Consider the following 25,784-nt stretch of genomic DNA (forward strand, 5'->3'; position numbering starts at 1 on the left):
TTACATTTTTCCTTATCTTATTGTTTGGCTTAATAGAAGATAGTGGGATTTTCATGCCTGTTTCTACATTCAATCTGTTGTGATATATTATCTTGGTTAAATTATATGAAGAACATCTGCCCTGATGCAGATGTGTATCTAGAAACAGGAGGACCTCATAGACCCTCAGAAAGGGTCTCATGACCCTAGGATTTGTGGACCACACTTTGAAAACTGCTGCTCTAGACTTTTGCTTTTATTCACAAGACACTTGATGATTGGATGGGAATTCTGATAAATCTTTTTGTTGTTTTTTTCTGTTAATTTGCATTTCATTCATTTCATAGTACTAGCTGTGTTTTTTTGGTTTTATATCACATGCATTTTAGCAGCTTTTTTGCTGGGATAAAGAAATAAGCAGTGGCTTACTTATTCATTCTTGATGTTATTAATTAGCTTTTTAATCTAGAGGTGGCAGCCTTTCCACATTTCTGCCTCTTTGCTTCTTCCCTGCAGGGGGAGTAGAGTGGGTCTTGTTATTTTTACAGTAAAGTGTCCCCTGGGACAGTGCAACAAAACAATAATGCTGCCTAGAATCTCAGAATTCCGGCATTGGTTATTTATTATGATTGGTTAGGACATTGAGGATGAGGAGGGGGAAAGACAGTGAAGTGGCAAAAGCAAATGCCACATTCTTCCTAGCTTAGCCTGACAATTAGTTCTTTTATACACCTCTCCCCCACCCCCCGCCTGCCTTATTACTTCAACTGTCTTTTTGTGAAATATTTTCTTTATATCACCCAATGCCTAACATATGCTTGGCAGATGTCAAACATCTAATAAATATATGATGAATGAATGGTTGGATTATTGAGCTGTAGATTGCCACCCTTTCTCATTTAACTCATATAGTGAGCATTTGTCCATTTTCATAATTCCCATGGACGTGAGTAAACCTCATCTGAAGGGGAAAGTGATGAGCCAGCAATAAAAGGTCTGCCTTGTGTTTTTCTTAACTGATAGAGGACCATTCTTAAGGTACATTCAATTTTTTCTAGAAATATTTTCAAAGTTTTTTTTTTTTTTTTAAAGCAAAAATTGCCTGAGATACATTGAATTTTGCTTTGGAAGAACACAACGTGTTCTTGCAACATTTGGCGGCAGTTCGTGCTTAGCCTTCCTGTTGATGTGTGCTGTGACCATGGTTTCTCTGTGCACTCTTGCATGTTGGCAGAAGACTTGTCAGCTGGGGCTGATGCACGCTTTCTTTCTCCCCACTCACTTATCCTGTGTTGGTAATTGGAAGACAAATTATGTAGACATTCAGAACATACTTCTTTAGTACTCAACATTAAAATCCTAGCATAGTTTTATTTTGGAAAGAGTGGGGAATTCACTTGAGAATATTACAGGCTAAGGACACCACTTTACTATGTCTGATGGTTGCAAGAGCAGAAGGTGAGATGTTTCTGGTTAGTAAGTAAGCTCTCAGTATATCCTCCTTCAACATTGAAATGGGACTCATTGTTGGACGCAGACTTCCTGTAAGGAAGTGGCTTCATTTGTGGTAGAGTGTAGAGTGGGTTTAAAATAAGTTTTCTGTATGTGGATATAGAAATGTGTTTTATTGCCTCTTTAAAATTTTATTTTATTTTGGGGGTCTTAAGATTTTCATAAAGCAAGATGGAGATGGAAAGCAGTGAGTTTTTGTATGTCTGTCAGAGGTATAATAACATGCTGCATTTTGTTGAGAGTTAGAAGCCATCAGTAATTGATTGGTTCAGAAATTCTGGTTTAGTAAGGTATATTATTTCTCAGCTGAGCTTGATCAATGTCAGCATTCTTAGTTTTAAAAAATAATGCAAGTTAAGGATTGTTCCTTAAATCCTGTATATTTAAGTTGATTTATCATCTGAAGGAGAAGTTGGATGACTCAGTTCTTGCATTTGAATGAGGACATCTCAAAGGTGTCTTTTTAGGTATAAAATTATATGGTTCTCTGACAAGGTGGCAGAAAGTAGGAAGAAAGGATTAAATTTAGATGAAAAGAACTTTGGAACCAGATCTGTCCTACCTTAATCATTATATCATGGGTAATCAAGTGACTTAGGAAAGCTATTTTGGAGGATTAAACACTAAAATTAGAATATAATATAGGAGAATATACTAAAATTTACTGAGTATGGTTAGAAAAGTTAACTATTGGAAAATTATATCCAAATAGGAACTTTGTGGCATAGATTTTTTTGTTGTTATTTGAGAAAGTGAGAGCACTACATCTATTTTTATACTATATTGGATTCTGGAATTTAAAGAAAACAATGAAAATTCACTTGGTATTGACTGTGTACAGTTTTGTTTTATTTTGCTTAATTGACAAAAGTTTTTCATTTAAAACTGTCTTGCTGGAAGAATATCAAAACTATCTTCAGGTTCTCTAGAGCCTGATTTAAGATATTTCTGTGAAGTGCTTAGAAGTGCTAATGTAAGTGCAATCTTACATGCCGAATATTAGCAGTAAGGAAAAGATTGTGATGACATCTAATAAGCATTTAAAAATATCGTCATTCCTTTTTTCCATGTTTTTCTTTCCCAGATTTAAACCTTCAGCTCAAACTAAGCAGTAAGCACTCTGTTACAAAATTTCTTTCCTGTAATTGATCAGTTTACTCCACTCGTTTTTGAGAAATTAGGAAACTAATTTCTTATTCCTAGCAAGAGATGATTCTTAATGCTCGACACCAGAATTTATAGTAAAAGAATATCTAACTAAAACAAAGAGCATTTCCCTTTAAATACTTTATTTACCAACATATTTATGTCTAAGGATTATCATCTTGGTGTTTACAGCCAAGTATCAGTAGAGTTGGAGTAGGAATCTTTAAAAATAATTTCAGCTAATTAATATGCCTTTGAAATTTAGACCTTATTTGAGCTATAGTTTTATACTTTGCGCATATAAAATGAATAAATTGGGTAGATTTTTTTAATATCAAAAACATGGTTGCCAGAGAAGTGGTTTTTTTTTTTTTTTTTTTTTAACGTAGTGAGCAAAGTAAGTTGTGTTTCCCGGTTGTTACCAGAATTCAACCTTTCTCTTGCTTTTTTCTATACCTACTACAGTTCATCATTAAGAAAATGCTTTAGAATACGTGTTTGCTTCACGTATGTAATTCCTTTGCCCAAACCACTGTCTGTTAAGTCAAATTGTGGTTAATAAAGGGGCTTTTAAATGAGATATCGTAGGTTGAAGTTCCACATTTCTTATACCACTGGGAGTGAAAATACTACACGTCAATGAACTGTCACCTCTGGATATATGTTTCTTAAAAGGATTAAAACCCATCTTGAAAACTGATGTTTTATTTATAGTTCACCTCTTTGGTAAAGGGAAGTCTGGTGTCTTCTAGTCTGTGAGGACTAAAGGAAATAGTCTAGGATGATAATAGCCGTAGGATTTTCACAGGATACTATTCTGTCAGTAGAGAGAGAAAGAAGGGGAGAGAGAGGGAAAGTGTATGTTTGCACACATATGCAGTGCACACATGCATACACAAATACTTATATACACACACACGCATATACACACAAATATACATAAACACACACACATATATTTTTGGTGTCTAGTTACCCAGCCCTTGCACCCATCATATCTGATTTTGTTTGATACTGGGTGAGCTGTCCTTAAAGATCTTACTACTCTAGCCTAGATGATTATTTTTTAAGGGCCTGAATTCTTACTTATTTCACCCAAGAACTCCCTGCTGGTAGTACCTTTTTATACACGTTGACTCAGGTAAAGATTTCTTTCTAGTTAACTACACTAATTTGAAACTTACACAAGTAGTAGGTTTCATATCAAAATACATTGTTTAAATATGTGATTCAGACAGTAAATATTTAAAAAAAAACCAACCCTGCTGTTATCATATGGTTAAGAGGTTTTTAAAAATAAGATTAGTCAAAGAATAATTTTTTCATTCTTAAAAATGTCCTAGTGAGTATACAATAGTATTACCTAATTATTGATAATAATTAGATAATTATTAGATAATTGATAATAATTAGATAATTAGATAAGAACTGCATCACAAACAAAAAAGCAATTGGAATTATATACTACAGAAGTAGGTACAAGTCTTCATTTCTTTGAATTTGCTATCCATAAGGACACTTGTGGGGAGAGTGGGCAATCTTTAGTAATTTAATATTTTTTCTAACTTCTGAGCTTAAGTTCATATAAGCAATCTTAAGATCTGTATCCAGAATTCAATGACAAATTGCTTTCAGTGACTGGACATTTCTGTGGCTTTTAACTACTCAGATATCTCTTGGCTTAAAACAGTGATGAGTTTTTTAACCTCTTCTGCTACTGCTGCTCTTAGTTCCCATAAATTGAATGTAAAACACTTTAGCTCAATGATAGTATTTCTTGAGATACTTGTTTTCTGCTGTTTTCATTATAGCTTTTGAGGAACTTGAAAAAGCCTTGAGTACAGCCCAAAAAACAGAAGAAGCACGGAGAAAAATGAAAGCAGAAATGGAGGAGCAAATAAAAGCCATTGAAAAAACAAGTGAGGAAGAGCGTAACAGACTTCAACAAGAATTAGGCCACGTGAAACAGGAGGTGGTTGATGTAATGAAAGTAAGAATAATTCTGGATTGAAATGGGCTACGGCAGTGTTGAAACTTAAGTCTTATGCTTTTCCTACATCTTTGATAGTAAAAAAGAGTTAATTTGTATTTTGTTTGAGACCTTGATCATTTCGTGATGTTTAGGATATAGGAAAAAAGCACTTTGATAGAGAAATGGCTATACTTTTTGGCTATACTTCCCAGAGATAGTCTCTGCATATAATTTCTCTCTTATGTTTTCTAATCCTCTCTTTAATTAATTAACTAAGTTATTTATTTGGCTACATTGGGTCTTACTTGCAGCACGTGGGATCTTCATTGTAGCGTGCGGGATCTTCCATCGCGGTGCGCAGGCTTCTCTCTAGTTGTGGTGCGCGAGCGTGCAGGCTCAGTAGTCGCGGCACGTGGGCTTAGTTGCCCCGCGGCATGTGGGATCTTAGTTCCCTGTCCAGGGATCAAACCCACGTCCCCTGCATTGGAAGGCGGATTCTTAACCACTGGACCACCGGGGGAGTCTCTTTATTTTATTTTTTTTTAAACACAAACGATGGCATGTTATTTTTACTGATCTGTATTTTGCTTTTCCACTTAATAATCTGTCTTGGAGGTTGTTCTTTATTATTGAGTTGATAATGATGCCCTATTTGTTTTAAGGACTGCTCAGGACTTAATTGTATGAATAGCTCATAATTTAATCAGTCTTCTGCTGATGGATATTTAGCCTTTCAGTTTTTACTGTTCGAAATTGTGAATATCCTTATTGTATTTGCTCACATCTGTGTTTCTTTAGAATAGATTCCTAGAAGTGGAATCTAGGAAAAAATTACGTGTATTTATACTTATTGGATAGTTGCTACAAGCTCAGTGGAGGACAGTTTATACTCATGAGCAATGTATTAGAATATGTTCCCCCCCCATGAGCAATGTATTAGAATATGTTCCCCCCCCCACAAAGACGGTATTACCTGAATTTTTTTATCTTTCCCAGCTAAGTTAAAATAATGACATCATTGTAGTTTTTTTTAAAATAAATTTATTTATTTGTTTGTTTATTTTTGGCTGCATTGGGTCTTCATTGCTGCACGTGGGCTTTTCTCTAGTTGTGTTGAGCAGGGGCTACTCTTCATTGCGGTGCACGCGGGCTTCTAACTGCAGTGGCTTCTCTTGTTGTGGAGCATGGGCTCTAGGCACGTGGGCTTCAGCAGTTGTGGCACATGGGCTCAGTAGTTGTGGCTCGTGGGCTCTAGAGCGCAGGCTCAGTAGTTGTGGCGCACAGGCTTTAGTTGCTCCGCGGCATGTGGAATCTTCCCGGACCAGGGCTCGAACCCATGTCCCCTGCATTGGCAGGCGGGTTCTTAACCACTGCGCCACCAGGGAAGTCCTGTAGTTTTAATATGCATATCTGTTACCAGTATGGCAAAGGTGTTTTTGTATGTTTACAGGAATTTATAGTTTTCCTTTTTGAGTTGCCCAATCAGATCCTTGATTCATTTTCCTCTTGGGCTGTTGGTCTTTTTCTTACTGATTCATAGAAGCTTTTTACTTATAGTAAGAATTAGCCATTGGATATAAGGTGCGTTTATCCAAATAATTTTCTCAGTTTGTTATTTGTTGTCTTTGTTTATGATTTGCTTTTGTTTTGGGTTATTTTTGGCTATGCAGAAAGTTTTCTTTTCCTTAAATGCTATCTGGATTTTTGTTCTGCTTTAAAAACACATTCTCAGTTGAGATTAAAAATTTTTTTTTATTTTTCTCATCTAACACTTTTTTTTTTTTTTTTGTATCCTTTGACCAACATCTTCCCATCTCTCCATCCCCAGACCCTGGTAACTTTGCCTTCTATCACACCAAGTTTGTTTTTTTTTAAAATTAAATTATTTTATTTTATTTATGTTTGGCTGTGTTGGGTCTTTGTTGCTGTGCATGGGCTTTTCTCCAGTTGAGGTGAGCGGGGGCTACTCTTTGTTGTGGTGCGCAGGCCTCTCACTATGGTGGCTTCTCTTGTTGCAGAGCACGGACTCTAGATGTGTGGGCTTCCGTACTTGTGGCTCACGGGCTCTAGAGCGCAGGTTCAGTAGTTGTGGTACACAGGCTTAGTTGCTCCGCAGAATGTGGGATCTTCCCAGACCAGGGCTCAAACCTGTGTCCCCTGCATTGGCAGGCGGATTCTCAACCACTGCGCTACCAGGGAAGCCCTCTCATCTAACACTCTTGTGTTTTCATTTTTTATGGTTAAATCTTTGATCCAACTGAAATTTATTTAGTGTGAGGAGTGAGGTAGGGATCCAACTTAAATTTTTTCTAAATGACTACCTAGTAGCCTTAAAATCATTTCTTTAATAACCCATGTTTTCCCTTCTGACATGCCATACTACCTTTATTACATACTAAATTATTGTAGTGCTACATATGGGCCTTCTGGATTCTCTGTGCTGTTCCACTGCTTTGTCTGACCATGTGCTGGTATTACACTAATACCAGTTTTATAATATGTTTTAGTTTTATAATGTTCTACTATTTGGTAGCCTCTCCTTGTTACTCTTATTTTTCAGAAGAGATCGGCTATTCTTGCATGTTTATTTTGTCCAGTGAGCCTTCCCTCATTTTGTTTTATTTGATTATATTAAATTTTTGAATATATTTAGGGTGATTTGACGTTTTTATAAGATTGAGTCCTCCTATTCAAGAAAGAACAAGGTCAATAGTCTTTAATAAGTAGTAGTACATGCCTGGAAAGCTAGGCATAATTAGATGGGTGTAGCCAGAACACCTTGACCATGGTGGAGTGCCCTCTCTGAGAGCATCCTTATTCCCCCTGCTGTGCTTCCCTATCCTGATTGGTGGGGAACATCTTTGTATGATGTGGAATTGGAGCTTCAACCCCATAGGACTGACCATTGCAGCTGCAGCTCTCCTTGTCTTAAATGAGGAGCAACACTTTACTGGTTTTTCTTTTAACTCTCAAGAGTTTGGTGACTTTTGATTTATGTGGGAAATATGTTCCAATTTTTCCTCTTAAGAAACTATTAACTTAATTATAATAAAGTATTATTTAGTTGTAGAGTTACATATTTTATTCTGGGTGTCTCACTTTAACTATTTGGTTGCTTTTCAGAAATCCTCAGAACAAATTGCAAAATTACAGAAGCTTCATGAAGAGGAGCTGGCCAGCAAAGAGCAGGAACTGACTAAGAGGTTTCAGACCCAAGAAAGGGAATTTCAGAAGCAAATGAAAGTAGCTCTTGTAAGTACCTATTTTGGTTTGGCCATATTATAAAGTTGTCAGCCCCTCACCCCTGCCTCCCAGCTTGAGGTCACGCTACTGGCAGCCTTGACATTTGAGTATGCAGAGAGGGTTGGCCGTAGGCAGGAATGAGGCTTTCACAGCTTGTTAATTTAGTATTATCTGAAAATTAAATTTTCTCATCCAACAAGCTTTCATTAATCAGTTTGTTTATCATTCCTCTCACCCTGGCTGTAGGCTGTGATTAGGGAGAAGTAAAGGGGAACATAGGGTAACTGAAGCAGCGACTGCGTAACTTAGGAAGAATGTCTAAAAACTCAACAGACTGAATGTATCAGAGCTTAAGGTTCAGAGAGTTTGCCTGAATGCATTTTAAAGAAGACAAAATGAAAATAACCAAGTAGTTTTCATTTTAAGTAGAATAATTTCAGTAATTTTCAATCCATATGATGTTTAAAAAGATAAAGTAAAATGAGAAAACTGACTGAACTAACTAAAACAATAACCAGAAAAGCAAAGATAAGAAAGATTTGTTGGAATAGTATAATTTGGAAGTTTAAAGCAAAAAATTTTTTCTCTTGAACTGTGAAGTATTAATGCTGAAAATGTCGTTTACTGTGTTTATATGAAGCTATTATCCATGAGATAATATGTATAATTAAAAAATGCTTTTAGTGTGAAAGGATGAGAAATAGTTTTTATAATTTTAATCTCCTTTTTTTTTTTTTTTTTGGCTGCATCGGGTCTTAGTTGTGGCACACGGGATCTTTGTTGAGACATTCGGCCTTCTCTCTAGTTGTGCCGTGCAGGTTTTCTCTCTCTGGTTTTGGCGCTTGGGCTCCAACGCGTGTGGGCTCTGTAGTTGGCGGCACGCGGGCTCTCTTGTTGTAGCGCGCAGGCTCAGTAGTTGTGGCATGCGGGCTTAGTTGCCCCCAGCATGTGGGATCTTAGTTCCCCGACCAGGGATTGAACCTGTGTCCCCTGCATTGGAAGGCAGATTCTTTACTACTGGCCCACCAGGGAAGTCCCGTTAATCTCCTTTCTTTTACACATTTTTTTTTCACTCTCAGCTGGACCTGGGGCTCTGAGGATTTCCAGCAGCTGTGATCCTTGAACTGAGTCAGGGAGTTCTCTAATCTCTGTGGGGCCAACAGGCACATGGTTTGACAGTGCTGTTGGCTGAGGTTAGCGGTTTAGTCCGTGGTTGTGAAATGTACATCTGTATGGGTACATATTTGTATTCTTTGTTGGTCCAAAAAGAATTTAAAGTTGTTTACAAGAGTACTTAAAAACTATAACACGATAGCATACATTTAAAATAGGGACAAGGAAATAAAGGAATAAAGTGGGACATTAAGGACCTAAATGAAGCTGGGAATGGTGCTAAAAATTCAAGTCATAAAGACCTGCTGTGGGTTTTCATGCTAGAGTAATTGGGGGCACTGAGCCTTGAACATTGGCCTTGTTAATACTGTGTTCTGGGAACTGATATATTCAGACATATTCCCACTAGTGAGCGCAGGACACAGACACACGTAAAGTACATGTATGTGCACATGCTCTCGCCCCCTTCCACTCCCCTTCCTACCTAGTTTCTCAAAGGAGTTAGCTTGGAGTTGAGAATCAAAATTCTTCAGACTATTAAAATTTCCTTTTTTATATTTATGGACATATATAGAGATGCATTTAACATATAGTTTACATTAAACAATATAACATTTTTAAATGATGTTTTAAAATTGATGTTATAGAAACTAATATTTTCTTATCAATCTACTTATAATATGGTACAAAATCTTTACTTAAGGCAATATGCTTCACCAGAGTGAAATGGACTGAAAATATTACTGTTGGCCACATGAACCCTAAGCAATAGGTATAGATAAATATACTTAATTGGAGTCTAAAGTCACTAAATGTTAAAAGTGCTCTCTGGAGCTTCTCTTTTCAAAACAGTAAACAGTATTAATATGAATGCTGACATATACTAAGGACAGTCAAAGAAGAAGCTTGTCAGGGCCAGACCATCTGAAGAGTTATATAGGCTTTTATAAATATTTCCTTGATCTAATCCATATATTCACATGTAATCTTCTGATTTTGATTTGCTTTTCTGTGTGGGGTTCCCTATTATAGTGAGGTATTTCTCATAAATCATATAAATTTCTCAGCCTAGAGTTGAAATACCAAACTGGCATGCAGAGAAGAGGTAGTAACAATTGTGTGACCCTGCGCATTCAGTGATATTTTGCAAAACATTTTAAGTAGTGAAAAAATAGCAGACATAGTAGGGTTACTGGAACAAAATTTTTCACATCAATAGTGATTGTGGCAAAGATTGGCCAGACCACACGGAAAAAGCCACAGTACCTTATTTCTGCAGACCAGGGTGTGGGAAGAGAGGTAATGATACTGCCTACCTCGCAGGGCTGGTGTTCAGATCAAATGAAATGAATGATTCCTGTGGCAGTGCTTTGGGAATGCTGAAGATCTACGTGGGTCTAAGGTGATGTTACTGTTTTTGGCACAGGAAAAAAGTCAGTCTGAATATTTGAAGATCACTCAAGAAAAAGAACAGCAAGAATCTTTGGCCTTGGAAGAGTTAGAGCTGCAGAAGAAGGCAATCCTCACAGAGAGCGAAAACAAACTTTGGGACCTTCAGCAAGAAGCAGAGACTTACAGAACTGTAAGTTTAAATACTCTTCAGGTTCCACAGCTGTGGAACTGCTTGTATAGGAAAACTGTTGTTATCTCTGCAGTCAATATAAGGTTGTAGAGAAGCTTTTGTTTTAGATTTACATATACGTACACTCCATTCATTATTAGGTAGTAAGAGCTGTTCATGGGAGTGGTTTTGATGTCTGCTACGTGGTGCTCCTGACCTGCCTTTAGTTGGCTGTATTTCTGTCAGCCATTCGCTCCGATTCTTTGCCCTCAGGCTGTGCAGCATCTTTGCTCCACTGCTTATTCACCTTTCATCTTTAGGAAGTGGCCTCATTTTGTACGCAGCACTTGCCCTGACACCTTCCTGCCTGTTCAGCTTCATCTCGTGCCACGCCCTGGACATAATTCATTCTCTGTTTATATCACAGTTTAGTTACCCCATTGCTCTACTTTGACATTTAACTTTTCCCCAGTTTTCCCATGTTAAAAATAGTCCTATGGTGAGCATGTTAGTATATATATCTCCATGTGCACATTTTTAAGGCCCTCTCTCCTTCCCCTGAACAGTGTATGAAATGTTCGACCTATTTTGAATAAACTGACTGATGTTATTTAGACTTTTTAGCCTTTTTGCTCTGATTTAGGCAGTGACACAGTCACACTTCTTTTTTTTTTTTTTTAAACAACAGCTCCTGTTTATTTATTTATTTATTTATTTATTTATTTATTTTATTGATGGCTGTGTTGGGTCTTCGTTTCTGTGCGAGGGCTTTCTCTAGTTGAGGCAAGCGGGGGCCACTCTTCATCGCGGTGCACGGGCCTCTCACTATTGCGGCCTCTCTTGTTGCGGAGCACGGGCTCCAGACACGCAGGCTCAGTAGTTGTGGTGCACGGGCCTAGTCACTCCGCGGCATGTGGGATCCTCCCAGACCAGGGCTCGAACCCGTGTCCCCTGCATCGGCAGGCACCTTCTCAACCACTGCGCCACCAGGGAAGCCCCAGTCACACTTCTTACCCCTATTTCCAAACTGTATTTTATTTTCCCACTTCCAACATTTCTGTAAGGTGGCATGGTAGAGAGGAATGGGTACTCAGGAGGCCTAGATCTTTCACTTACTAGCTTTGTGAATTAATTATACCTTAATTTCCTTACCTGTCACCTGAAAAGATTGATATTTGGTAATTTCTTAAGACCTTTCCAGCTTTGACATTCCTTGGCTCTGCCTTACAATGCCTTGACATTCCTTAGCTCTTTTCCTTTCAGTCAAGATTGATATTTTCATGAGATAATCATTTTACTATTACTTTTTGTAAATTACTTTGGTAAAATTTGTGTAAGTTCCTTCTTTTTGAAAAATATCTTCTAAGTAATAATTTTTGGGGTAAGAGCCAGATACGTTATTTTTCTTCCAAAATTAAGTTATGAAAGTAATAGAATACTATTACAGGCCTTTTAAAAAAACAGAAAAAAATACTCATCTTTCTACAAGCAGTTACTATTATCTATGTTATGATTTATTTCTTTTTCACTATCCATTCAGAATATTCTTGAAAAAACAGGTGGTTGAAATAGCTACGCAAATAGGTAGAAAGAGTCTGGTATTATGAGTTGTGTAAAAAATAGAATCTTTTCTTTATTATATGATTCGTTTAGGAATTGAGCACAGATTCTTTGTCCTTTCTAGTGTTTGGTAAGATATGTGAAGTCGTTTATTTAAATTTTAATCTTTAAGTAGGTGTAGACATCATGTCATATATATCATTGCTAACAAATATGTACTTTAATAAAAACACATCTGTTTTCATTAACAGAGAGTTCTTGAATTAGAAAGTTCTTTGGAAAAAAGCTTGCAAGAAAATAAAAATCAATCAGAAGATTTAACTATTCATTTGGAAGCTGAAAAAAATAAGCACAATAAAGAAATTACAGTCATGGTTGAAAAACACAAGACAGAATTGGAAAGTCTGCGGCATCAGCAGGATAACCTTTGGACTGAAAAACTCCAAGTCTTAAAGCAACAGCATCAGACCGAAATGGAAAAACTGAGAGAAAAGTGTGAACAAGAAAAAGTAACATTGTTGAATGACAGAGAGGTTCTCTTTCAGGCCCACATAGAAGAGATGAATGAAAAGACTTTAGAAAAGCTTGATGTGAAGCAAACAGAATTGGAATCACTATCGTCTGAACTGTCAGAAGTATTAAAAGCCCGTGACAAGCTAGAAGAAGAACTTTCTGTACTAAAGGATCAAGCAGATAGAGTGAAGCGGGAATTAGAGGCCAAGCTGGATGAACAGAAAAGTCATCACCTGCAACAGGTTGACAACATCATTAAAGAACAAGAGATGTCTATCCAGAGAACTGAGAAGGCATTAAAAGATGAAATTAACCAACTTGGGCTTCTTCTGAAGGAAAAGGACAAGCATTTAAAAGAGCATCAGGCTCATGTGGAGAATTTAGAGGCAGATATTAAAAGGTCTGAAGGGGAACTCCAGCAGGCGTCTGCTAAGCTGGAGCTCTTTCAGTCACTGCAGAGCACCACGCGTGAGCAGGTAGAAACATATGAGGAGCAGTTGGCCCAGTTGCAGCAGAAGTTGTTGGATTCGGAAACAGAAAGAATTCTTCTTACCAAACAGGTAGCTGAAGTTGACACTCAAAAGAAAGATGTTTGTGCTGAGTTAGATGCTCACAAAATCAAGGTACAGGACTTAATGCAGCAACTTGAAAAACAGCATAGTGAAATGGAAGAAAAAGTAAAATCTTTAACCCAACACTATGAGTCCCAACTTAAAGATAATATAGAGCAGGAACAGACAAAGCAACTCTTAATGGAAAAGGAAAATGTAATTTTACAAATGAGAGAAGGACAGAGCAAAGAAATTGAAATACTCAAACAGAAATTATCAGCCAAGGAGGACAGTATTCGTGTTTTGCAAGAGGAGTATGAAACCAAATTTAAAAATCAGGAGAAAAAGATAGAAAAAATTAAGCAGAAAGCAAAGGAGATGCAAGAAACGTTAAAGAAGAAACTGTTGGATCAGGAAGCCAAACTTAAGAAAGAGCTCGAAAATACTGCTCTGGAGCTCAGTCAGAAAGAAAAACAGTTCAATGCGAAAATTTTGGAAATGGCACAGGCTAACTCAGCTGGAATCAATGATGCAGTGTCAAGATTGGAGACAAACCAAAAGGAGCAAATAGAAAGTCTTACTGAGGTGCACAGGAGAGAACTCAATGATGTCATAGCAGTCTGGGAGCAGAAACTTAACCAGCAAGCTGAAGAACTTCAGGAAAAACATGAAATCCAGTTACAGGAAAAAGAACAAGAGGTAGCAGAACTGAAGCAAAAGATCCTCATATTTGGGTGTGAAAAAGAAGAGATGAACAAGGAAATGGCATGGCTGAAGGAAGAGGGTGCTAAGCAGGATGCAGTGTTGAAGGAATTACAGGAACAGTTAAACCAGAAGGCTGCTCACATGGTTTCTGTCTCACAGAATGAAGCTAAACTGAAAGCTGAACTTGAAAAGCTGGAGGTTGACCTGCATCACTCTCTGAAGGAAAATACTTTTCTTCAAGAGCATGTAGTTGAACTGAAGATGCTGGCAGAAAAAGATAAGCTTAAGGTCTCTGAGTTGACTGAGAAGCTGAAAACCACAGATGAAGAATTCCAGAGTTTGAAATCTTCACATGACAGAAATAAGAAAAGCCTAGAAGACAAAAGCTTAGAATTCAGAAAACTGTCCGAGGAGCTAGCAGGTCAGCTGGACATTTACTCCAAGAAAACGGAAGCCTTATTACAAGCTAAAACAAGTGAGCTCATCAACATTAGTAGCAGTAAAATTAATGCCATTCTCTCTAGGGTCTCCCATTGTCAACACCACACAACTAAAGTTAAGGAGGCACTACTTAGTAAAACTTGCAAAGTTTCTGAATTAGAAGCACAACTGAGACAGCTAACAGAAGAGCAGTACACACTAAATAGTTCTTTACAACATGCTACACATCAGTTGGAAGAAAAAGAAAGTCAGATTAAGAGCATGAAGGCCGATATTGAAGGTCTTGTGACAGAAAAAGAAGCCTTACAGAAGGAAGGAGGAAATCAGCAACAGGCTGCCTCAGAAAAGGAGTCTTGCATCACTCAGTTGAAGAAGGAGTTATCAGAAAACATCAACGCTGTCACCTCGATGAAAGAAGAGCTTAAAGAAAAAAAAGCTGAGATCAGCAGTCTTAGTAAACAACTAAGTGATATGAGCACTCAACTTCAGAATAGCATCAGCCTAACTGAAAAAGAAGCAGCCATTTCATTACTAAGTAAGCAACATGATGAAGCGCAACAGGAATTGCTGGATCAGGTGCGAGATTTATCTTTGAGAGTTGAAACTCTGAGTAAGGAGAAAACTTCTGCTCTTGAACAGGCCAACAAATTCTCAGAATGGAAGAAGAAAGCACAGTCAAGATTTACACAATATCAAAATACTAGTAAAGAATTGCAGATGCAGCTTGAGTTAAAAACAAAGGAAACCAGTGAAAAGGATGAGCAGATAACTTTACTGAAGGAGGACCTTGATCAGCAAAAGAAGAGATTTGAATATTTAAAGGGGGAAGTGGAAGATAAGAAGAGCAAGATGGAGAAAAAGGAACGTAATTTACAGACGGAGTTAAAAACTCAAACAGCAAGAATTGTGGAATTAGAGGAGCATGTTACTCAGAAAACAATTGAAATTGAGTCCTTAAATGAAGTTCTTAAAAATTACAATCAACAAAAGGATATCGAACGGAAAGAAATGATTCAGAAACTTCACCACATTCAAGAGTTAGGAGAAGAAAAGGACAACAGGGTTAAAGAGGCTGAAGAAAAAGTCTTAAGCCTTGAAAAGCAAGCATCTTCCATGAAATCTGAACTTGAATCTATGAAGAAAAAATTGGAACATGTGAATTCAATTGCGAAAAGCAAAGAAGAGGAGTTAAAGGCATTGGAAGATAGACTTGAGTTAGAAAGTGCTGCAAAATTAGGGGAACTGAAGAAAAAAGCTGAACAAAAAATTGCTGCCATCAAGAAGCAGTTGTTATCTCAAATGGAAGAGAAAGAACAGCAGTATAGAAGAGACAGAGAAAGCCATCTGAGTGAGCTAAATACAAAATTGCAGGAAAGAGAGAAGGAAATTCACGTCTTGGAAGAAAAACTTAAGTCGGTGGGAAGTTCACCACAATCAGAAACATCAGTTGCACCCAGATCGGCAGAAAATGAAGCAGCATGTACTGAGCAAGAAGAAGCAGATTCCCAAGGCTGTGTGCAGAAGGCATGTGAAGAAAAAATCCGTGTTTTACAAAGAAATTTAATTGAAAAGGAAAAGCTATTGCAGAGGCTAGAGCAGGAAAAAGAAGACACAATTTCTTCTCATTCTGAAATGCAGTGCAAATACCAGGAGCTCTTAATAAAGACAGAACAGGCTGAAGCAAAGCAACACGAGGATCAAGTGATGATAAAGCATCTTCAAGAAGAACTTGAAGAAAAAAACAAATACTCCTTGTTAGTATCCCATCATGTGGAAGAAGAGGGACTTAAAAATAACATAGGGGCAAAGCAGAACTTGGAGAATGTGGTTGATGGTGTCCAGAAAGCCCTCCAGGAGAAGGACTTGACCTGTCAGATCTTGGAGCAAAAGATAAAAGAGCTGGATTCCTGCTTATTGAGAGAGAGGGAAGGACATAGAGTTGAAATTGAAGCATTGACCTCAAAACTTGAAAGATTACAGGCTCTACAACAACAGATGGATGGAAAAAGTAAACCCATGGAAGTTTTGGAAGAAAGTGCTGAAGAAAAGTCCAAATCTCCTGTGGTCCAACCCAGCTTGCTTCGTAACATGGAGGCTGAGCACAGTGACCTGGAGTTTCAATTGGCAGGGGCGGAGCAGGAGCAGCAGAAGCTGAGCCAGGAGGTGGTTAAGCTGCAGAAAGATCTTCGAATGTTGCGGAAGGAACATCAGCAAGAACTGGATATAATAAAGAAAGAGTATGAACAAGAAATGGAAGAGAAAATCAAGTAAGTTTTTTTCAGTATGAATATTTTTAAGGCAGTCCTCCTTAATGAAATCTCTCTTTTTTGTGTCTAATACAGTTAAGTTTCACAACCTAAATTTGTTAGTATCGAACATAAATATAATAAGTTAAATACCGAAGAGAAATAAAAACAATTTAAGGCAAGAGGCAGTGTTATTCATCAGTTTAAGGGGAAAAAAACCTTTTCTTGCCTATGAGATCATGGTTATTAGGTACATATCCCAGTAATTATTTTTAAAATTATTTTTATATTGTTATTATATAACATAGATGTGTATGGTGAAAAATTTTAAGTTGAAAGTAAAAATTCTCAAATCCTCAGGACCATTCCCTACAGTTAATCATAGTTTACTTACCCTTCCAGAAGTTTTCTGTGCCTGGAGACACGCACACGCACATGCACGTGGATGCACACTCCCTTAAAAATGGTTGATATTGGTGAGGTCATACTATATACACTGTCGTGAAGACCAGGTAACTCTTTGCAGCTTGTTTTTTGTATGACAGCAGTTAGCTCTTCCTATTTTTGGTACTCAGACAGGAGCAGGAAGATCTTGAGTTGAAGCACAATTCCACACTAAAACATCTGATGAGGGAGTTTCATACACAGCTGGCACAAAAGGAACAGGAGCTGGAAATGACCATAAAAGAGACCATTGGTGAGTAAACTTTTAAATTCAATAAAAAAACAAATCAGAATCAGCAGAGACTATTTATAATTTAAGCGTATTCTTTTCACACTGTGCTAAGTGCTTTAAGTAATTATAAACTGGAGAAAAAAATGATTCTTGCCCAAGAAAGTTCTCTGATGGGAAACTGTGCTGCCTGAAAGTGGCTTGCCTGTCAGAGGGGAGGAGCAGGTGGAAGAACCTGAAAGCATTACCTGATTAATTACCTAATGAAGACACGTCTGCTCCGTGAGAAGGGTACATTTGGTCAATTTGGTCAATTGATTTTAATCAAATTTAATTTGGAACAAGGGTTCTTACAGAAATTGGGATACAGATATTAATTCTTAACCTAATGTGTTTTCTTGTATGTGTCCATTTTTTATTTATTAGATAAAGCCCAGGAAGTGGAGGCTGAACTTCTGGAAAGCCATCAGGAGGAGACAAATCAGTTATATAAGAAAATTGTAGAGAAAGAAGATGATCTAAAAAGAACAGCCAAAAGATACGAAGAAATCCTTGATGTACCTTATTTTCTCTCTCTTGAAATTTAGCTGTTATAGATTTCATGGTAGTGCTAAAGAAGATTGGCTGTCAGATTTCCTGTTTTTTCTAGTGTAGAGGGTTTTTTTTGGGGGGGGGTTCAATATTATTCAAATTAGTATTTCTCTACTGTTTGCAGATTTATAAGGAGTCTAATTGATTTCTGCTAGGATTGTAGTTTTCTGATCAGTTTCTGCTAACCAGGCATATAGGCCACTTGAAGCAACAGTGAGTTAGTAAGGGCCAGAATGGATTCTCTTCTATGTCTTTCTCCCAAATTCAGACCAAATTGTGAGAGCACCAGACTAAGAATTGAGAGCTTGTGCTTGGGACAGGTAGTGTGTGTATGAGCTTTAGCTGGGAACTTTCCAGGAGGGCCAGTTAACTTTATTTCATCCCTACCCAATTTGCATAGGTTTTGTTGCTCTCAAGGGAGAATAAAAGATAGAAAAAAAAAAAAAAAAAAAGGAATACATCGGCCAAATCTTTTATATGTAGTTTGGAAGCTAAATTCAATGTACTTATTCTTCTAGTGGTGGATTAGTATTGTCATTTTTGTGTATGAAGATAAGCCATGAATGCTAGTGAGTATTTGGACTGCAGAACATTTTTTAATGTAAAGCAGTGTAAATTATTCTTTGCTGGATTGCAGATTCTTTTTTTTTTTTAAAATATATTTATTTATTTATTTATTTTTGGCTGCGTTGGGTCTTCATTGCTGCACGCAGGCTTTCTCTAGTTGCGGCGAGCAAGGGCTACTCTTCGTTGCGGTGTGCAGGCTTCTCATTGTGGTGGCTTCTCTTGTTGCGGAGCACGGGCTTTAGGTACTCGGGCTTCAGTAGTTGTAGCACATGGGCTTCAGTAGTTGTGGCGCATGGGCTTAGTTGCTCCACAGCATGTGGGATCCTCCCAGACCAGGGCTTGAACCCGTGTCCCCTGCATTGGCAGGCGGGTTCTTAACCACTGTGCCACCAGGGAAGCCCTGCAGATTCTTTAGTTACTGCAAGCCTTATTTCACTATGTGCTAAAAACCATTTGATGGTTAAGAATGTATAAATTAGAGAATCATGCCTCAGCTGACTATGGCAGCAGTAGAAGTCTGAGCCAGGAACAGATTCTAGTAGTAATTATTTTATTTTATTTTATTTTATTTTTTAAAGTTTTATTTATTTATTTATTTTTGGCTGCGTTGGGTCTTCGTTGCTGTGTGTGGACTTCCTCTAGTTGCGGCGAGCAGGGGCTACTCTTTGTTGCGGTGCGTGGGCTACTCTTCGTTGCGGTGCGTGGGCTTCTCATTGCGGTGGCTTCTCTTGTGGCAGAGCACAGGATCTAGGTGCGGGGACTTCAGTAGTTGTGGCACACGGGCTCAGTAGTTGTGGCTCGCGGGCTCTAGAGCACAGGCTCAGTAGTTGTGGCACACAGATTTAGTTGCTCCGTGGCATGTGGGATCTTCCTGGACCAGGGCTTGAACCCATGTCCCCTGCATTGGCAGGCAGATTCTTAACCACTGCGCCATCAAGGAAGTCCCAATTATTGTAAATGTATTTGAAAAAGCTGAAATTACCTGATACATAAATCTAAATGTTACCTTCGTGTAATTTTTGAGCTTTAGACCTCACTGTGAAGGAAAATTTGAACGATTTCACATTTTCCTATACTTCCCTAGAGTATATTATGCGAAGCTTTAAAAAAATACTGTTGTTTCTTGAATGCTTAGAGAATGTTGGGATTGGAAGATACATTACAGCTAGTTTAGGTTCATCTTCTATTTTTGTGTTTTTTGTGTGTGGCAGAAGCAGGAGAGTGAGTTCAGCATAGTCAAATGATCTCCCTAAAACTACACATGGCGAGTGGTAGAGCACTGATTCTTCATTAACTTCATATATTTTATAAAGGCTTCTCCCTAAGGAAAGAACTTGGATAGTTAAGTCAGGGAGCTTCGTTCACAGGGGATAAACTGTGTCACGGCTGTAGTGTTCCCTTTTGTGAACTACTTCTGTCTCTGAATGTGTGTATATGAGGGTGTGGAGGTAGTACACAGTACACTTTCCAAGGTCACAACAAGCCTCTGTAGGTGGAGGGGTGAGTGAACAGGGAGACAGGTAGCAGTTAATCTCTGGTATGGTTCCTCCTGGAAGATCTGCTGTTTATTAGAAAATAAATGGTCCTCCCAGCTTCAGGCTTGGAGTAAGTAGAGCAAGTGGGCAGGAAGTGGAGGGTGGGCCAGAGGACTCAGGTGGACTCTTCCCCAGGCCCCTTCCTGCGCCTTAGACCAGCACTGTCCATTAGAAATACAATGTAAGCCACAAACGGAATTTAAAATTTTCTGGTATCCACATTAAAAAAAAAAAAAAAAAAAGAATCAGCTGACTTTAATTTTGATAATAATGTTAGCTGACCCGTTATATCCAAGACATTATCATTGCAAGATGTAGTCAATATAAAAATGATATATGTATTAATTCTCTGAGATTCAGTGTGCTTCTACGTTGGCAGCCTGTCTCAGTTTGGATTAGTCACATTTCAAGTGCTTATAGCCAGAGTACAGGGTGGCCAGTGATTAAATCAGCAGTCCCCATCCAAACACCCCAAATATATACTCTGTCTTGAAGAGTTTTTTTAAAACAGCATATATTGCTAAAAGCGATATTACCAATTCTAGGTAAACACCATATTGCTTTGATTCTGAGACATATTCTTTTATCATTCTCCCATTTAAAATTTCCCAGATTTGGAGTTTTATATGGATTTGTATGTATTATGTAGTACTTTTTTTTCCCTCTGATAAAGCTGTTATCAGATTGATGATTTGTCTTAATGATGACATTGTAGAATGCTATGTTTTTCTCATCCATTAAAATAATTCCATGATTTGTTAATAGCAAAGTGGAGCACAGAGACATTTTCATTTTCTTGCTTTCACTGTCTTAGCTCACATTCTTACCGTTGCTTGGAGGAAACTGAGAACTTTGTCATCCTCGATTCATGCCTCCCATCTTCCTCAGCCCCTCACACATCCACATCCACACACTTTTTAGGACATGAAATCTGCTTATCTTCCCTGATTTCCTAGGCAGAGAAATCACCTTTCTCCCTTTAATTGTGGATCTCCAGCACATTCTCCAACATGTAACAGATTCTCAGCCGTACTGTTTCATTGACTCCCATTGCCCGTTCCTCTCCTCTTAACTCCACCGCTTCTGCCATGGTCTAGGCTGCCGTATTCCATTTGGTCTGGCCTACTGTATTAATTTCCTGCCTGGTCTCCTTGCTCTTGTTTTTTTTCCCCGTAAAGTATTCGTCTCTTCCTGTCAGAGTTATTGTCTATCTGGAAACAAAAGTGGGATCATATCCCTTCTCCTGAACACCTGCAGTGGCTTCCCTTGTCCCAGTGCCCCCATCCTCCGGGTCATTCTGTGGTCTAGCTGAGCTCAGCTTTAGCTCCTTCTTCCCTGTATTTCACCTCTGCTTACGCTTTTCCTGGTGCTTCAAGAGTACATTCTCACACTTCATGAGTTACTGCAGCTGTTGTCATCTCTTTTGGCAGTTTTCTTTAAAAGTTTTAAATTTATCTTGTATTCAGAAAAAAAAATTTGAATCAAATAAAAAAAAAGTATACTTGGAGAGTGGTCTATCATGAGAATTGCATCCAAACTTTTCTCTGTATTCTACACCCTGTTCCCCTTCTCCCTCCACAGGTAACCATTAGTTTCTTATGTAATAATATTCCCGTGTTTCCTTATGCAAACAGAAACAAAAATGAAATATATTCTTGTTTTTTCCCTGTCCTACCCCAGAGTTAGCTTTTTGAATATGCTTTTCTGCATCATATTGTTTTCACTTAGTTTTTTTGAAACCCCTGAAAATAGAATTAATTGCACCTGTCTTCCTTTGGTACTTTATTACTTCACTTACGACATGTTACTTTTGTCATACATACGTATGTGTGTAGGAATGTATTAATGTATCTGTCCTCTCCTCTAGACTATTAGCATCTTGTAGGCAGGGATCTTGCTGTTCATCTCTAGTCTTGAGGACCTAGCCAAATGCTTGGCACACACTAGACACTTGGTAAATTTGAAGGAAGTGACACCTGGTAGGGCAAAGGGAGCATTCGTTCGGGGAGAGGGGCTGGTGACATCTGAAAGGAGTTGAGTCTCACAAGTAAGGGAGCTGACTGCCTTCATCCCAACCTCAGAGCAGTCTCACTGGGAGGGAGTAGCTCCTACAGCTACATTAGATACCAAACTGGTTTCTTTTTGACATTTACTGTATTTTAGTGATTTGGTTTTGGCATAATAGTCTTTAAAACATAACTTTCATGTATGTGCATAAATATTCAATTTAGTTTTTCTTACTGTTTTTACTTCAGAGCAAGCAGTATTGCTTTCTTTCCCCCTTCAAGAAGACAGAAAGCTTTTACAAAGGAAATTATAGAACTGTTTCTTAAATTAGAAACAACGCATCAAGGATTCTTTTCCAATTCTTAGAAGGCTTGCTTTCTATTGGTATCTCCCAGCTGTCAAAGGCAATGTCAGACATAGCTGATTGCCATATCAGAATCTGGACCTAACTGAATAAGTAGCTGTAAGAGGTGATCCTTTCAAACAAGGCTAGACCACATTGACACAGACATCCACACAGGATATGTGACGGTAGAATAAAAACAGTAAGTAAACCAGGATTGCAGGCAGTTACAGATTTACAGTAGTTTCTGATCAGTGGTGTTTTAGGGGTGGAGGCTGTGTTAGAGTGCCTTAGTGGGCAGATGTTGAAGGAGGCTATTTACAAGAGACTTTGCTTATGTTGAGAGATGGGGTTCGTTCTTTTTTAGTTGGTCTAAGTTTCATGACAAGTGGTATTTAAAGTTAGATTTTCGAGGTGTCTTAATGGTTTGTTGCTTTATTTTGTGCCTTGGGGCCTCTTTCTGTTTTTGAGAATGATGTTTCTTGGTTCTGGCAAGTCAGCATCTGTTAAATCAGATAGCTGCTTGTGGCTGTTTTCCTGTTTAGTCTCTTACTTAGCAGACACTTGTCCTGTCTTCATTACTCAAATCTGATCAATATTCCAATGTCAAATGTTCTTTTAGCACAAAGGTTATTGCAAGATTTATAAGAGCAAGGAGAGGTCTGGACTGCTTTGTACAACAAATGATGGCAATTATCAAGACAAATGAAAAAATTTAAGGGTGGGCAACAGCCTTTTACCAGGGCAGTCAGAACAGAAGAGAGAATGATTTGTATGCCAAATTTTATAAAAAGGATTTTTGAACCAGTAAGTCATGTATTACTTTTGCAGCCCTGTCTGTTTTCTGCAAAGTTCAGGGCAAATGGATACATTACGTTAGTTACCAATACATTGGACAGTAATTTTTTTTCAAAAATAGATTTTAGTTGAACATTTTACTCCAAAGAACCACTGGTATGGTTTGCAGGCAGATGTGAAGAGGACGTACAGGTTTGCTAACTAGGACAAAGAACCATCTTGATTTGTGCAGCCCTTCCCAAGGGGCTGAGAAAAAACCTCCACAACTTCTTGTGATCAGTAAGTTGCCAGCTGGTTGAGCAGTGCTTTGCATAAAACTAGTTTATATTGGGTATTTTCTGGAAATCAAATGCTAGTGTAGAAAAGACCAAAGTCTTAAAACAGAGATTCTGTTTTACAGTTCTGTCACAACGCTGTTATACACCTAAGTGTTGCTTAAACCTTGGAACCCTAGTTTAAGGGGAAAGAAACAGCTTGATGAGCTTTATGGGGTGGGGGCAGGAGGACTGAGGGTGGGAAAAGTCATCCTAGGAAGAGTGAGCAGGGCTTCCCTGGTGGCGCAGTGGTTGAGAATCTGCCTGCCAATGCAGGGGACACGGGTTCGAGCCCTGGTCTGGGAAGATCCCACATGCCGCGGAGCAACTGGGCCCGTGAGCCACAACTACTGAGCCTGAGCATCTGGAGCCTCTGCTCCGCAACAAGAGAGGCCGCGATAGTGAGAGGCCCGCGCACCGCGATGAAGAGTGGCCCCCACTCGCCGCAACTGGAGAAAGCCCTCACACAGAAACGAAGACCCAACACAGCCAAAAATAAAAATAATAAATAAATAATAAATTAAAAAAAAAAAAAAAAGAGTGAGCAGCTTTAAAAAGGACTTGGAGTTAAAAGTGGGGCATGAAGGAAGGTGTTTAGAGCACAGTAATGAATTACAGTAAAAACAGTGGTTTGTGTTTCCAAAAATGTGTAGGTGTTGGTTTCTCCTACAAAGGTAGTTTTCTCTAGATCATGTTGCCTCTTTACTGCGTACTTTTTGATATGTTTGTTAATATTTTTTTTATTCTAAAGGCTCGTGAAGAAGAAATGACTGCAAAAGTAATAGATCTACAGACTCAACTTGAGGAGCTGCAGAAGAAATACCAGCAAAGACTAGAGCAGGAGGAGAACCCTGGCAATGATAAAGTGAGGGGAACTGGACTTGGCTCCATACATTCCTTGAAAACATTGTCGTTTTCATTGGCTCGCCTACTAACATGCCTACCTACCTCATCTAATCCTAACAAAAGCCTTTCAAGAGGGAGATTCCTGCCTCTCTTTTATAGACAGTGAAACTGAGGTTCAAAGAAGTTAAATAAAATGTTGAAGCTCACACAATAAATATTCTATTGGGAATATAAACCCAATCTTCCAGACTTCAGAGCCTAGGGCGTTTCTGTGATACCAGTGCTTCTCAGTCTTTCCCGTGGAAAGAACAGCAGAGGAGAGTTAACCTCATAGCCCTGGGGCAGAGCCAAAAATGGTCCATAGAAAGTATGATAATTTTAGATTTTTATATTTTGAGCTAAGAATTCATATAAATTTTACATTCTCTATAACAGCAGTCCCCAACCTTTTTGGCACCAGGGACTGGTTTTGTGGAAGACAGTTTTTCCGTGGGGTGGGGGTGGGGTGGGGGGAGGATGGTTCAGGCGGTAATGTGAGCGATGGGGAGTGGCAGATGAAGCTTTGCTTGCTCACCTCCTGCTGTGAGGCCTGGTTCCTAAGAGGCCGTGGACGGGTCAACGGCCCGGGGGTTGGGGACCCCTGCTTTATAATATATCTTTATTTGTAGTCACATAAAAATGTTTTTAGCTGTATACCTTTGAGAAAAACAGTGTCTGCTTTTCTCCTTGGTTAACGGACCAGTTGTAGATGCAATGGGATTATTTTGGAAAATTGCACTGAATTCAAAGAGATCTGGAACTCCATATCCAGGCTTTTTTTTTCTTTCTTTCTTTTTTTAATAATCCCAATCTTTAAGTAAAAATGATGCTATGAAAGGCCATGTTTACCTTGTGGCTTCCTGTCCTGCTGTGCACCCCAACAAGTGCACACCCGCAGGGCTTGTGGGCCCCCATTCAAGAATCCAGGCAGTGTACCGTTGTACGTCTAAAATGTTCTCACTCATTCCAGTATGGTCTTCATAGCTCTGTCATGAGGGTCTTGGGAAAGGTGGACACATTCATGGCTTCATCCTTTAGTTATAGAGGATTCATTAGAGAAGTCAGTGACCAGATAGCAATTTTCTAGACAACCAATTACATGGATCACTTTTCCAAAATGGAGAGAAGAGGACTTTATAAAAGGCTTTGCTATGCTGTGCTGCTTGGTACATATATCTTGATTATTAGCAATGAGCAAAGCTGAGTAGACTCTCTCTTTCTTTACTAGCTACTAAGTTAGTTCTATTGTTTTAGTTTTTTTTTTTTTTTGCCATTTGGTCACAATATGAATATACTTGGTGCTATTAAATGTTGCTTCCTATGAGCCAAATAAGTGTATTCTACTCTGTAACATGTTCTTTTCCTTAGTATCAAATTAAGTATTAATGTTGCATAAAGTGGCACTGAGGCCTGTGTTAAGATGCCATAGAGTATTGAAACATTATGAAATTAATATTCAGGAGGTCTTTTGAGTCCTTTACCTTGTAGCATAAGAAAGGAGAAACTATCCTTAACTTTTATTTCTACTC

At 38.4% G+C, this 25,784-nt stretch overlaps 1 protein-coding gene across 7 annotated transcripts in view; it reads left to right on the forward strand.

The window, feature by feature from the left end:
- The window catches only part of GOLGA4 (golgin A4), a 112,022-nt gene that overhangs the window by 66,041 nt on the left and 20,197 nt on the right, over positions 1 to 25,784 (forward strand). For 6 of the 7 annotated variants that reach the window (XR_014250769.1, XR_014250770.1, XR_014250771.1 and 3 more), the window contains 7 exons: positions 4,449 to 4,627; positions 7,733 to 7,861; positions 10,392 to 10,547; positions 12,338 to 16,563; positions 17,118 to 17,239; positions 17,642 to 17,772; positions 24,122 to 24,235. Coding sequence is in view for 3 of the 7 variants with exons in the window: in XM_082412708.1 (XP_082268834.1) it covers positions 4,449 to 4,627; positions 7,733 to 7,861; positions 10,392 to 10,547; positions 12,338 to 16,563; positions 17,118 to 17,239; positions 17,642 to 17,772; positions 24,122 to 24,235 (5,057 nt within the window). In the remaining 4 variants the exon portion in view is untranslated. Of the gene's footprint in view, positions 1 to 4,448; positions 4,628 to 7,732; positions 7,862 to 10,391; positions 10,548 to 12,337; positions 16,564 to 16,944; positions 17,093 to 17,117; positions 17,240 to 17,641; positions 17,773 to 24,121; positions 24,236 to 25,784 lie in introns of those variants that run through there. The other variant, XM_082412710.1, reaches the window with a different exon arrangement.

The sequence above is a fragment of the Balaenoptera physalus genome, assembly GCF_965194825.1.
Source record: "Balaenoptera physalus genome assembly, chromosome: 11".
Classification (NCBI taxonomy): Eukaryota; Metazoa; Chordata; class Mammalia; order Artiodactyla; family Balaenopteridae; genus Balaenoptera; species Balaenoptera physalus.